This window comes from Bacillus rossius, chromosome 18, assembly GCF_032445375.1.
Source record: "Bacillus rossius redtenbacheri isolate Brsri chromosome 18, Brsri_v3, whole genome shotgun sequence".
NCBI classification, from domain to species: domain Eukaryota; kingdom Metazoa; phylum Arthropoda; class Insecta; order Phasmatodea; family Bacillidae; genus Bacillus; species Bacillus rossius.
Genome location: NC_086345.1, coordinates 24189891 through 24203991, shown reverse-complemented (window position 1 = coordinate 24203991; position 14101 = coordinate 24189891). Strand labels below are relative to the sequence as shown.

At 37.9% G+C, this 14101-nt stretch overlaps 1 protein-coding gene across 1 annotated transcript in view; it reads left to right on the top strand.

Annotated features, from left to right (window-relative positions):
* Positions 1-14101, top strand: part of LOC134541255 (extracellular serine/threonine protein CG31145) — a 373303-nt gene that overhangs the window by 195469 nt on the left and 163733 nt on the right. The window contains exon 3 of the mRNA XM_063384532.1: positions 7293-7371. Coding sequence (XP_063240602.1) covers positions 7293-7371 — 79 coding nt within the window. The remainder of the gene's footprint in view (positions 1-7292; positions 7372-14101) is intronic.

Genomic DNA, 14101 nt, shown 5'->3' with positions numbered 1-14101 from the left:
TAATGACGAAATATTCAAGGGCGACTCTAGCCGAATTTCTTTTTTGAAAAAAAAAAAAAAAAAAAAGGGGGGGTAGGTTGGAGGTAGGGTGGTGTGGAATTCTTCCTCGTGAAATTAGAAATTTAAAATAATAATAAAAAAAGAGCTTTATTAAAGAAGAATTTTATTGCATTTTATACGTCTTGTAAATTCTTTATGAAATCCATGGATTGATATCTGGAATTTTCGAGAATTCGTTTGGAGTCAGGCTTAATTTAAAAGTCTTTAATTTGCCATACCAATGTTTGCTTTTCCGTTGGCTGATGTCTTTTTTGACGTGACAACGTCTAATAAATCGATTAACGCCGGCTGCACGAACGAAAAAGTTTCCTGTTACGAACATTGTTCCATTACGCTGTGTCCCGTTGCGCTCATTGTTCCGTTACGCTGTGTTCCGTTACGCTGTGTTCCGTTACGCTGTGTTCCGTTACGCTGTGTTCCGTTACGCTGTAGGCGGATGCAGTAATAATAGGTTATGTTACAATTGACTAAAAAATTATGGTGATTCATATAATTGATGATAGATATTTGATTACAGTTTATTTATATGAAAACTTGTTCATAATTATATTTAAACTTTATAGCTAAACGCCCGTTTTTTAAATTAATTGCGTGAACTGTTTCGTCGACTGTTTATTAAGTGAAATGAAAAGTTAATGTGATTTTCATTGCTTATTACAATAACAATTTCGGCAATAAAGGTTAATAATTCTTGCATTTTAAAAATCGGATTACTAGTATAATTTCAAGTATTTATTCTTTTATTATTAAAATAAAAATGATTCAATTTTATTCATAAAAGTATGCAATCATTTCATCAATGTTTTGTTATGACGTTGTCACGTTAAACTATCGTCCGTAAACCGACTTTACAGACAACCATTTTTTTTTTTTGCTCTCGTGAATCGGCATCATCTGATTCGCTGACTTCTCTCCTAGTTGGGTTTCGTTGTTTTCAGTGTTCGAATAGGGGCGTGTCCTAATTACTGCCGTCCAATGACGAGGAGTGTGCGAAATTTTGAAAGTTTGCATTCTAGCTGGTGTCGAGATTTTTCGCGAAATTACCGCACCTCCAACTATCGAGTGTGTTAAAAAATTTTGTTGTTGTTGTTGTCCTCGCGGTTTTTTTTTTTTTTTTTTTTTTACAAGAGAGAGTTTTGTTGAGGTCACAAAACAAGAGTGATTCAAGGACAGAATTTTTAGAATCAATCGCTTTTGTGTCTGTCACGGGGTTTCGAGAATCGCAGACAGGACAAAAATCACCTTTTGTATTCCCGCTCGGTACCTGAAATATGGTGACGGTTGTTGTTAAGGGGGGGCGGAGGACAATAACATATATTTTCCGTTACTTTTTGACGCTAACAACGAACAAAGTGTTTCATTTCCCCCTCTCATCTTTTCTACCCTCTACTTTCGACTATGGTGCTTTAAATCTCGGTTGTTTGCTTTAACAAACAAGTGAGGATCGTTGAAGATGACGGGAATTGTTTTTTTGATTGATGATCGCTGAGATACTGAAAAAAAAAAAATCTTGAAGGTCTAGGATCTGTAGTGTTCTAGATACACAGGAAGGCTTGTTGCTCGAACAATGGCGTCTACCTCGACGAAATTTGGCCTACGTATTCCCCCCCCCCCCCCCACGCTACTTCCCTATTTTTCCACACCTTTTTTTTTTCTTCTCCTCTTCAAGTTTTTCGTCGAACGAAGCAGAGCTCCAATAGTTAAAGCGCAATATAATAGACCGCCCAAGATTTATTAAAAACTGTCTGTTTATGAACATCATTTAAGGGCCGACTATTCAGGTGTATATTGACTGTATATAATGTATTTATTATATTTATTCAATTATATATATAATGCACTCTGACCTCCTAGTTGTGTTGTTACGTTGTCAACAAGGTAAACCCCCGCGTGGAAGAAAGAAGAGAGTTAATGGGATGAAGATATTGTTAAGGCCCCCGCCTACCCGGACACACACACGGTGCGCAGAGCTTCAGGAAAAACAACGCACAAATGTACCCAGAAAATATGACACAGCCGTACCCATTGCATTCATTCGCAAAAAAAAAAAAAAACAATTGCCATGACTATACCGGATAACCTAGTTCAAAGTAATCACTGCTATTTTAACCACTAATGTTTAAGTTTTTACGAGAGAAAAAAATACTTATCACTCTATCTGTATTATTAAAAAAACAATCACACAAAGAAATCGAACAAAAAAACTTACTTTTTATGGAAAAATAGCAATGTGGTACTTTGCAAGCCGCTACGCCGCGCGCCGGCTGACGCAATACTGTTAAACATGTGCGGACAGACGGGAAACCTAAGATGTACACCAAGTTCTGTACCTGCCCGAACACGCCCGAACAATTCACCTTCGGCCAACCTCGGGTTCATTTATATATATATTTATATTTCTCTGTTTATTGACGTGACAACGTCTATTATAAATCGATGAACGCCGACTGCACGCACGAAAAAGAGTCCCGTTACGCACATTGTTCCGTAACGATGTGTCCCGTTACGCTCATTGTTCCGTTACACTGTGTCCCGTTACGCTCATTTTTCCTTTACGCTGTGTTCCGTTACGCTGTCGGCGAATGCAGTAATAGTAGGTTATGTTACAATTAACTAAAAAATTATGGTGATTCATATAATTTATTTGAAAACTTGTTCATAATTATATTTAAACTTTATAGCTAAACGCCAGTTTTTAAAATTAATTACAAGTCATCTACACGTGAACTGTTTCGTCGACTGTTTATAAAGTGAAGTGAAATGTTGATGTGGTTTTCATTGCTTATTACAACTATTTCGGTAATAAAGGTTAATCATTCTTGCATTTTAAAAATCTGATTACTAGTATAATTTCAAGTATTTATTCTTTTATTATTAAAATAAAAATGATTTAATTTTATTCATAAAAATATGCAATCATTTCATCAATTTTTTTTTGACGTTGTCACGTTAAACTATCGTCCGTAAACCGACTTTACAGACAACCAATTTTTTTTAAATGTAGCTATACTAACCTAACTAACCATCCATAGTGTTTTAATGTAGCTAACCTAACCGACCACTTCTAATATTTTAATTCATTATTTTTCCTGCGCAAAAAATAAAACAAATCCCGAAGTTGGCCGAAGGTGAATTGTTCGGGTGTAATCGGGAATGGCAGAACTTGATGTGCATCTAAGGTCTCCCCGGACGGACAGAAACGCCGCTCCTTTCTTCCTTTGCACCCCCTTCCCCACGCATTCCTTACAGTTTTGCCAATACGACGACTGTTACGACCCTACCCTGGCACAATCGTACCCAGTCTACCCTAACATTTAAAATGTCTTAATAACACTTTGGCTGTTAAGAAGGTTAGACAAGTGAAATAAAAAATAAATAGATACAGTGAAAGTAGTATGCGAAATAATTTTATGTCTAAAAAGGAAAATTATGTTTCTAAAACTTAAAAAAAAATCACTGGCCATTTATTTCTTTGTTACGTTACGAATATTATTGAGAGTTAAACTTATATATGTTCGAAAATTTTTTATAAACGCACAAATACCAGATCAAGTTCAAAAATTCCATCCCGCACTGTGATCCGTCATTTAATTAAAAAAATCATATGTAAAAAAACAATATTTTACGTTATTTGCCCAAAAAATTTTTACGTAGAAAATTGGAAGCCAATCCTCCAAATCTTATTGCCAAATTATATTTGGGGACAAATATTTGACGGTTTGACGGGTCATTAATGCACGAAAATTATTATTGTGGATTCACTCCCGGAGTCAGTGAAGTCAGAAACGGAAAATTTATGGGAGATAACCCGTAAACTAACGAGTAAATCCGAGCGCTCTTCGTAAATTTCAAAGTGAAGTTTGTTAACAAGGCATGTGACGACGGAAAAAAATTGGTTGTCTGTAAATTCGGTTTACGGACGATAGTTTGACGTGACAATGACATAACAAAACATTGATGAAATGATTGCAAACTTGTATGAATAAAATTGAATCATTTTTATTGAATTATCACTATTTTGTATGGATACAAAGAAGGAGTGAAATGAAATCTACAATTTAATTGATAAATTTACTTTTATTCGCACTCTTTAATTCAAATATGTTTATTACTTTAAAGAAGAGATTATTTTAACTATAACTTTTATACATGTTTGCTATTTAACTTCTTCCAATCTGTGTTATTCTGTTAAGGATAGGACGATGATAGGAAAAGTAGGAAACGAATGGGATTGTTTCAAGTTTAATGTGCTTCGAAAAAGTCAAATCGATGGTTGTTCCAATCGAGTGGAAGAGAGATAGATGCGGCGCAAGCGTACAATGAGCGTAAAGGGACACAGCGTAACGGGACCATGTGCGTAACGGGACACTTTTTCGTGCGTGCAGCCAGCGTTCATCGATTTATTAGACGTTGTCACGTCAAAAAAAGGAACGAAAGAGGCCTCAGCACGAAAATTTCTGCATCGCACGACCGTTAATTATTCAGTGGGCCGTCAGTTGGTAGGCGTGCCGATGTTTGGCCAGGTTTGCCAATCTCGACGCGCAAAAAAAAAATTCTCTACCATGCGTGACTGAGGAACGCTCGACTATCGCTCGTCACAGCAGCTGGCTTCAACAGTTGCCTGCCTGATTAAAAAAAAAGGTTCTCTAGCGCCATATTGATTGACCAAACACATTTTTTTTCTTTTCTTTTTAATCCCTTGAACACTATTGTACATATAGTCTACAATATATATATATATATATATATATATAATTTTTTTCGTAGAATTAAAATCTTGTATTCTTCGAACTCTCGTTTAGATTTTTATTAAAGTGAATTAATTTTTTTTGCAAATCTAAAAAATAGCCAATTTACCGCGCTTATTCATAATCCTTTTGTTTTTATTATTTACTTACACATTTATGTTTTAATACAATTTTATATAAAATTTATTTAAGGTTTATCTTTTTTTAAAATTTCTTTCAGTAAATCCACAAGAAATTTTAATCATTAAATTGACATATTAACGTACTTGGAAAAAAAAACCCTTATTCTATAGTTCTAGAATATAATTATATTGAAAAGAAGCCTAGGTACTTACTGGCTGTGATTTGGCTATATTTAAAACCAAACGAAACCTGGTTCGAAAACCTGTGTGATCGTTTGTAATGATTTTTTTTTTGTTTTCAGAAAATTATTGGTTTGTTTTTTGAAAGGTTATTTTGTACTTTTTTCTCTCAATCCACCTTGACCCTTAAAACCTACAGCTTGCACACTGTTAACGGCGAAATTCGTGATATTTACTGACTCCAGGCGGGGGCCTGGTCATTCGGACAAAAGGAGCTCGGACAAGTGGTCATTCGGACAAGTGGTCCTTCGAACAAAAGGAGCTCGGACAAGTGGTCATTCGGACAAGTGGTCCTTCGGACAAAAGGAGCTCGGACAAGTGGTCATTCGGACAAGTGGTCCTTCGAAAAAAAGGAGCTCGGACAAGTGGTCATTCGGACAAGTGGTCCTTCGAACAAAAGGAGCTCGGACAAGTGGTCCTTCGAACAAAAGGAGCTCGGACAAGTGGTCATTCGGAGAAGTGGACACTCGGACAAATGGTATACACCCACTCCAGGCTATGTGACTACATGCAACATCGAGACTATGCCATGTGTTCTTAGAAATGTCTCCGAATTTCATCAAATTTTTCCTGGCGCGCGTGATTCGGTCTGACGTGATTTAAATCAATTTCATGAACGTATACCATTGCTTCTTCACACTGGATGTCGTATAGAAAAAAAAACTCCTCAAAAAATGGACAACAAAGATAAATACAAAAAAAACACACAGGGAACAAGGCCTAAATCAGCTGATGTCAAAAAATTTTTTAAAAAATCGTAGACAGCGCAAGAATGTAGTGGAAGAAATTTAGTCAGATGCAATTACAGCACACAAGACGAACATTAACAAAAAAAAATTTCAGTGTATAAAGAAACTCCAAAATAGGCAACAAAAAATAACACACAAAAACTGGGAGGAAAAAAGTCAATAAATGCTTATGTCAAATGTTACGTGCCTAGACCACACAGATAATTACGTTGAAGGAATATAGTTAGAAGAAAAAATTACAGTACAGACGATCACAGTAGCCTGACAACGACGAGACAATGCAACAAGAAAAGTAAACACAGTCACACAACAACCTGGGATAACACAACGACAGCAGGGCGACGCAAGGCGAACACAAGTGGCTAGGCAGCAATAGCACGTGGCCTTAATTTTTTTTTGTAGTCAATCTTAACCATTTCATAAATCTTTGAAACATCGAATTCGGTCTGAACTATTTTATTTAGGTTTTTATTTTATTATATTCTAGTCCTCGAGCGCACGTCAAATAAACCAGTTTTCTAACGAAAGGTGTAATTGAGTAATAAAAAAAATCTGCAATTTACCCTGTCGCCAGAAATATTTTTGAGAAAATAATTAAAGAATTCTGTTCGCAGGATTTCGCGGCCATTGTCTGAAGTAGCTTGGCTTCTGGGTTGTAGCCGCGTCCTTGAAGAATAATTCACCGACGTTTCGGTCGACATTGCAGTCGCCATCATCAGGGATAGGTTACCTACTGTAAGTACCTGTAGGTAAATGCTACCTGATGATGGCGACTGCAAAGTCGACCGAAACGTCGGTGAATTATTCGCCAAGGACACAGCTACAGAAGCCAAGCTACTTCAATTGAAGAATTCCTTTGCAAAATCACACACACACACACACACACACACACACACATATATATATATAGTTACAGTGCGCAATGTGAAAAATATCAAGTTAATTGTGCTTAATTTAATTCATCAGTAGTGGGCTTTATATTATCCATTAAAGCGCGTTGACTGTATGTTTTTTTTGACGTGATAACGTCTTATAAATCGATGAACGCCGGATGCACGCACGAAAAAAATGTCACGTTCCGCCTGAGCCGAGCGTGCAAGAACCGGCCAACCACCGTGCGAGAAAATCTTCTATAATATCAAACAGGTTAAGGCGGGCTTTTTTTAAAACTAATTGTTCGTGATTATATTTAAACAAATTATTCAAATTAAATTTGCAAAAAACTGTAAATAACACATGAAAATTAATAAAGTATGCAATTTTTCATCAATGTTTTCTTATGACGTTATCACGTAAAATTTTCGTCCGTAAACCAACTTTACAGACAACCCCCTCTTTTTTTTTTTAATTTTTACGCGCATCTTTTGTTTCAGGTCAAAAAGACGGAGGCACTCAGATCAAGCTGATCATCGAGTATTCAAACAACGAAGAGTCTCTCTTCAAGCCGATGAGGTGAGCGATGCTGTGAATGTTTGTCTTCCCCGTCGCATCTTCTCCTGCCGCTGGACCGAGAAACGTAGACGTCGACTTTAAGGGGGTGCCTCCCATTACAGGTCAAGATTTTATATTTACAGTAATCACAGATAAACTTGTAGGCTTTTTCAATTGTTTAACTTTCACGAAATGAAAAAATTATATGCAGCGCATACGTTTGCATAATTAGCTGCCAACGTTACATTTTTAACGTTTTTGGGTTGTACAAATAAGGAGAATTTAATTTATTGCAGAACTGAATTTTTTTTTAGGTTTAACTGCAATGCCACTTGGCTACTTCAAGAAATTGTTTGAATTTCTTTCAGAAAATATTAATTAATTTTACCTGGCAATTTCAAAATTCTCAAATTTGTTATGATTTTGACAGCCAAGAAACATGAAATGAGTTTTTGTCATAGAAATGCAAACCATATCATGAAGTAGCCAGTGGCATTGCAGTTATACTTAAAAAGTTTCGGTTCTGCAATAAATTAAATTCTCCTTATTTGTACAACCAAAAAACGTTAAAAATGTAACTTTGGCAGCTAAATATGCAAAAAGTATGCGTTGCATATATTATTTTTTATGTGAAAATTAAAAAATTTCAAAAGTCTAAAAGTTGATCAGTGATTAATATAAATATAAAATCATGACCTGAAATGGGAGGCACCCCCTTACCGACTGAAGGTCCTGGCTTCGAAACCCTTGCCCGTACATCCTGACTATCGATATTCTGTGCGGTTTTTTTTCATTTCCCAAAAAAATCACGCTGCAGGAAAATGCTTATAAATATGCCTACTTATGTAACATTTTTAAGGTTAATTATATTTATTTATTTGCTAGTTTTTGTGATTTTTGACGTGACAACGTCTAATAAATCGATGAACGCCGGCTGCAAACCCGGAAACGTGTCTCGTTACGCACATTGACCCGTTACGCTGTGTCCCGTTGCGCTCATTGTACGCTTGCGCCGCATCTATCTCTCTTCCACTCGATTGGAACAACCATCGATTTGACTTTTTCGAAGAACATTAAACTTGAAACACTCCCATTCGTTTCCTACTTTTCCTATCATCGTCCTATCCTTAACGGAATAACACAGATTGGAAGAAGTTAAATAGCAAACACGCATAAAAGTTATAGTTAAAATAATCTCTTCGTTAAAGTAATAAACATATTAGAATTAATGAGTGAAAATAAAAGTAAATTTATCAATTAAATTGTAGATTTAAATTCACTCCTTCTTTGTATGCATACAAAATAGTGATAATTGAATAAAAATGATTCAATTTTATTCATAAAAGTTTGCAATCATTTCATCAATGTTTTGTTATGACGTCGTCACGTTAAACTATCGTCCGTAAACAGACTTTTTAAATATGTTTAAATTATTCAAAATACCGCTAATTGTTTTTGTGAGTGCTATATTTTCCAGTTTTATTTAGTGAATTGTAATCAATGCGTGAAGAAAAAGAAGGGGGAAAAAATGCAATAATACATTTGGCAGAGGGACACAGGTATCAGACAGGAAGAGTTTGCCCCCAAATGATGTGTAACGGGGACGCACCACAACGCCGAAATACCACAACGCTGAACGTACAATAACGCCGAAAACCATAACGCCGAATGCCAAATTGACCGCAACGCCGACAGCTAGAAAACTGCTTTGTACCACAACGCCGAAAAAAAATGCCATTGCAGGACTGCCTCAAAGGTTAGGTTAGGTAAGGTTACCACACAAATTCATTCAGTTGTTTTTCATTTTGCTCCTGTGGCCCCCCCCCTCCCCGCAGCAACATTTTTCGGCGTTACTGTATTTCGGCGTTGTGGTGGTACACAGCAGTTTTCTAGCTGTCGGCGTTGCGGTCAATTTGGCATTCGGCGTTGTGGTATTCGGCGTTATTGTACGTTCGGCGTTGTGGTATTTCGGCGTTGTGGTAACGACCCATGTGTAACTGGTCTTCCCGAATGAAGTAATCTTCCAGAGAAGGCGGGGGTTGTAAGGCGCAGAGCAGCGGCAATGCAGAAAGTGTTAAGGGTTGGTTCGACTTCTGGGTTCGCTCGCATCACCCAAGAGGGGGGGTGTCGGTTGAGATCAATTGATTTCATCAGCGCTTTCTCCCCCGAGGGGGGAGGATTTGTGGAAAGGGGGTTAAAGAAGTAGCCTGAAAAGGGAAAAAAGGGGCGGCGAAGGGGGTGGTTTTTGTGCCCCGCGGGGGTGGATACGGGGGAATTTCCACCTTCGACGATAAACGTGTTTTCGTCTCCTCTCCTGGGAAGAAGCTGAATGTATCTCCCTCCGGTGGGTCCGGATGGGAAAAGGGGAAAAAGGGGGGGGGGGGTGGGGGTGTATGTGGCAGACAAGGAGAATTGGTGAGTTCAGCGTTCGAGGGCAAAAGAAGACAAAGGAGAAGTAAAAGTTTGATAATTTTTTTATGTGTCTCCCCCCCCTTTTTTTTTTGTTTCCCAATTTCCCCCCTCCCCGGGCGAAATCCGGCGGGAAAGTTTTTTTAAAAGGCGTCGCGACGCTACGACGAGACGCCGGTGGGAGGGGGGGGGGGAAACGTATCTCTTCCTCCCGACGACTCTACGTCAGAGAAGACGGAATGATAAAAACAAATAAAAAAAAGAGAGACAAAGAGAATTATGGTTCGGAGGTGCAATAAAATTCTCCAACCTCCCCATAAACAAATACTCTTGTTTTCCCCGTAAAGCGAAGACCCGGTTTCGGTGACGGGCTTTTTCGCCGAGACAAACAGGAGTACAGAAGAACGACAGTCTGTCTGTGTGTTATCCTTCTACCACCCCCTGAAGACCTCCGAATCAAGATGATGTCCGATATTACTTTCGTTTCCCTCACGTAGATCCATCGTTTTTACACGTTGTGCAAAACCGAAAAAAGGGCTCTTAGCATCATCTGGATTTCTGTTCGTCACTGATGTTTCGTCTCTACGTTGCAGCAGCCATCTTCAGGGTTGGCTAACAATTTAAAGCGTTTGGTTTCTAAGAAAAACGTCGGTAACAAACATAAATAATTACGAGTATTTTGCTTGTCGAGTTGGTTAATGGGTAAAAACACCCCACATGGAATACGCAAACTTCTTCCAGGCACAGAAACAGTTTATTTCGCCTTACATTAAGCAAAACACCAAATCTCAAGAAACTGGCCTTGAAAACTTTTTTTTTTGAATTGGCACGAGTAATCTCGTGAATGGAACGGAAGTAGCGTGGAACGGAAATGTGTAACCACAGTACTGCCATCTGTGGCGGACAATGAAAGCCTAAGTTCACAAAGCCAAAGGGAAACTTTATAGTATTAGCTGTTTAATGAATTGTAAGAAGAATTGCAGTATTTTAATAAAATTACTTTTAAAAATTCGGACAAAAACTGGTGTAATATAGCTATAAATTTTTAATTTAATTATGACAGTTTCATTATATAGTTTATCTTTTGTTCTGGGAATGGAATGATTCGATAGTCACGTATCTGCTCCGGCAGCGAATTCTAGCGGCGGGTGTGGTAACTAAGTGTTATTCGCGTCACGAAATTTGGTTGAAAACCATTTGAGTACATTTTTTTCGCGCTAGGCATTATTTCTAATGAATTATACGTTAAATTTCGTGTCCAGTGTGACGCCACAGCGGCCATCTTGGATTCGCCATATTGGATTCTTCGGAAGCCCGCTAGAGTGCACTGGCATTGGTCGCCATCTTGCCTCACTTGTTATCTGAAGTAGTGCACTGGTGTCGATAAATATAACATCATAGCGCCTGACAGATTGTCGGCCATTTTGGTCGCCATCTTGTAAATCCGTTACTATAAATCAAAATAATCGAAGAAAATTAATATCAATAATTTAGTTTAAATATTATTTTTAATAGTTTACCGTCATTGGTGCGATTTCTTTGAGTGATATCAATTAAAACCATTCAATATATATAGTAAATTTAGTTTTACTTTTTTCCATAAAATATATAAGATCCTGGTATCAGCACTAAATGCATAGATGTACAATTTTAAGCATAATCTTCAGTTGCCTTTTCGCAAATTCGGTGGAGAATTAATTTATTTTCAGTGCAAAATTTCAGGCTTGCACAAGACAGAAAAACCAAACATAACAAAAAACCTCAAATTCGGTTACTCATGTTCCTCTGTATTTCATAATTTACATTTTTAAAGATGTAAATGAAAAAAGAAACATTACAAAAATAAATAATCGTGTGAAACAAAATGTTCCACGCAAATATTGATTTGAAAGATTATGGAGCAGAGTTTACACTGACCTCGCAGATAGTAGCCAGACAGTAGACAAAAAATGCAACGAAATTAATCGAGTTAAACCTGACAAAAGCCGCTCAAACTAAAGCAGGCGTGCAAACATTACGTCAGACAAAAGAGGCGTAAATTGGTGGGTATTTTTTGTCCCTCATCCTTGGAGCGCATGTGTTAAAAAAAATAGTTTTTTTCTTTCTTGTCTCCTCGACTTTTAGCGTCGGGAATTCACCAGGAGGATTAAGCCCCGCTATCTTGGATTTCCCCCCCCCCCCCTCTTGTTTGTTATAATTCTAATTTCGAACCATGTCTTGTCATGTCAAAGCATAAATAATACCTCCCAGTTCTTCTGTACATTGTTGCAGCCACATGTTTACTAACAGGCTTTAGTCTGTACGTACCACGAGGTAATAACTTATTATTTCACACGGGCGACTACAGCTGTAATGATAATTAAACCAGTTCACAAGTGTCTACTTCAACAAGTAGCCGAAGCTAAGTTCTACAACATGTCAACCCAAAAAAAAAATTTTAGCACGAAAGCTTTATAGCAAGCGGTATAAATTTTTTTTTTCAAATTTCAAGATGGCGACGCCTAACCCCCATAACTAACGGCTCTATACGATCTTTACACTTTTGAAATAATTCCAACGGAGCACTCGACGCGAAGAGAATTATGTTTTTTTTTTTTCCCCTCTCGGCTTATGCATTTGTCTTCTTGATATTGTTAATTTTGTAAGTGAAACTTCTTCTCGGTAAATATAACGTCATCAGAGCACAAACGAATAAAGCATAACGAAAAAAAAGGGGCAATTCTCAGAGCGAATTAGCAGAGCGTCGGATAAAAGTAAGACTCTTTGCAGGTTTTTCGTAGCCATGTTATTGTTTTTACAATAATTGCGAACCTATAGTGTGTTCTTAAATGTTTGGTTTCATTGATATAGTTTATTTACACTAATGTTTTATCGTTTAATTATCAAGTTTCACTTATAACGCACGAGATCAAAATCAAAGTCCTGAGCTCAGTCACTAATGGCGGCTTACTTTTAGTAGTCTTAACCCATTGTTTGGTATGGGGTACTTTCTAAGGCAAAAATCTTTTAAAGTTTTTCGAATTCCATATTTTTTTTAATTTTTGAGTTATTAAACATGAAATAAATGTTCTGTACTTTTAAAAAAGACTCTATTGGAGACCAGTTGCCAAGAAATAGTTTGTAATACTACAAGAAATATATTGTAAATTTATGCAACACTTTAATATTGTTATTTTTTTCATGTATTAAGCGTTGCGCTTATCATCCCGCCTCACTAACACACATACACCCCTGACGAGGCGGGCGGGGGCCTTAAGACTGGGGCAGCCTTCATTTCACAGACGAGAGAGCCAAAACCCGAAGTTCATGTTTTTTCCCGTATCTTTAATATAGCTATCCTAACCAGGGGCGCAACAACAGGGGGGGGGGAAGGGTATTTTGCCCCCCCCCCCCTCTGAAACAACCTTGAAGTGGGGGCAAACGGGGGCAAACGGGGGCAAAGAAAGTGCTGTGTAATCAATTTTTAGATAATAAAACTGCTTAAATAGCACCATTTTCCACCTTGAAATAAAAATTTTCCCGGGGGAGGACCCCCGACCCCCCGCTTCACTAGGGGGGATAGATGATTCTTTATAAAAAGGTATTTTGCCCCCCCCCCCCCACCATTTGGAAATTTATTTGTTGCGCCCCTGATCCTAACCAAATCAACCGTCCACAATGTTTTAAAGTATTTGTAATGTTAGCTAACCTAACCTAATTGACCATTAGTAGGTATCTTTTTATCAACACCGCCATATTTATTTACAATGAACAAAAAAAAATAAAAACGAAGATGCACGATCGGGCGTCTGGCTCTCTCGTCTGTGAAAAGAAGGCTCCGCTCCCTGAGCACGCGGAATAAACAAGGCGCATATCTCATGCGCGCCCGGGTGTGAGGGCTCGGAACTAACACCGCTGGCGACCCGTCGCCTAAGTTTAGCCGCGCCGCCAGCTATTTCGGAGGAGCGCGCCGAGAGCAGAGCGGCTGTTAAGGCCCCTGCTTCATCAGTTGTGTGTGTCTGTGCGGGACTGCCTGATGCTTCCAGCGCGGTGTCTCCTCTGGACTGGCGCGCAGTCTTCTCGTCGTGCGTACGAGCGGCGACCGTGACATTACATGACTTGATGTAAGCTTTTGGACATACGCCATTGCTAAGCAGATGGATGTCTGTAGAAGAAAACTACAATAAACCAAATGGACAAGAAATACAAATTAAGCAAAAAATGCTGTTGTCAACAGGATATATACACCACATAATATTCCATAAGAGGAATATGGTCAACAAACAAAGAAAAACAAAGAAAAATGGACTAAGACAACGAAAAAAACCCCACAAATGATGAATTGAACCCCAAAAAAAAAATT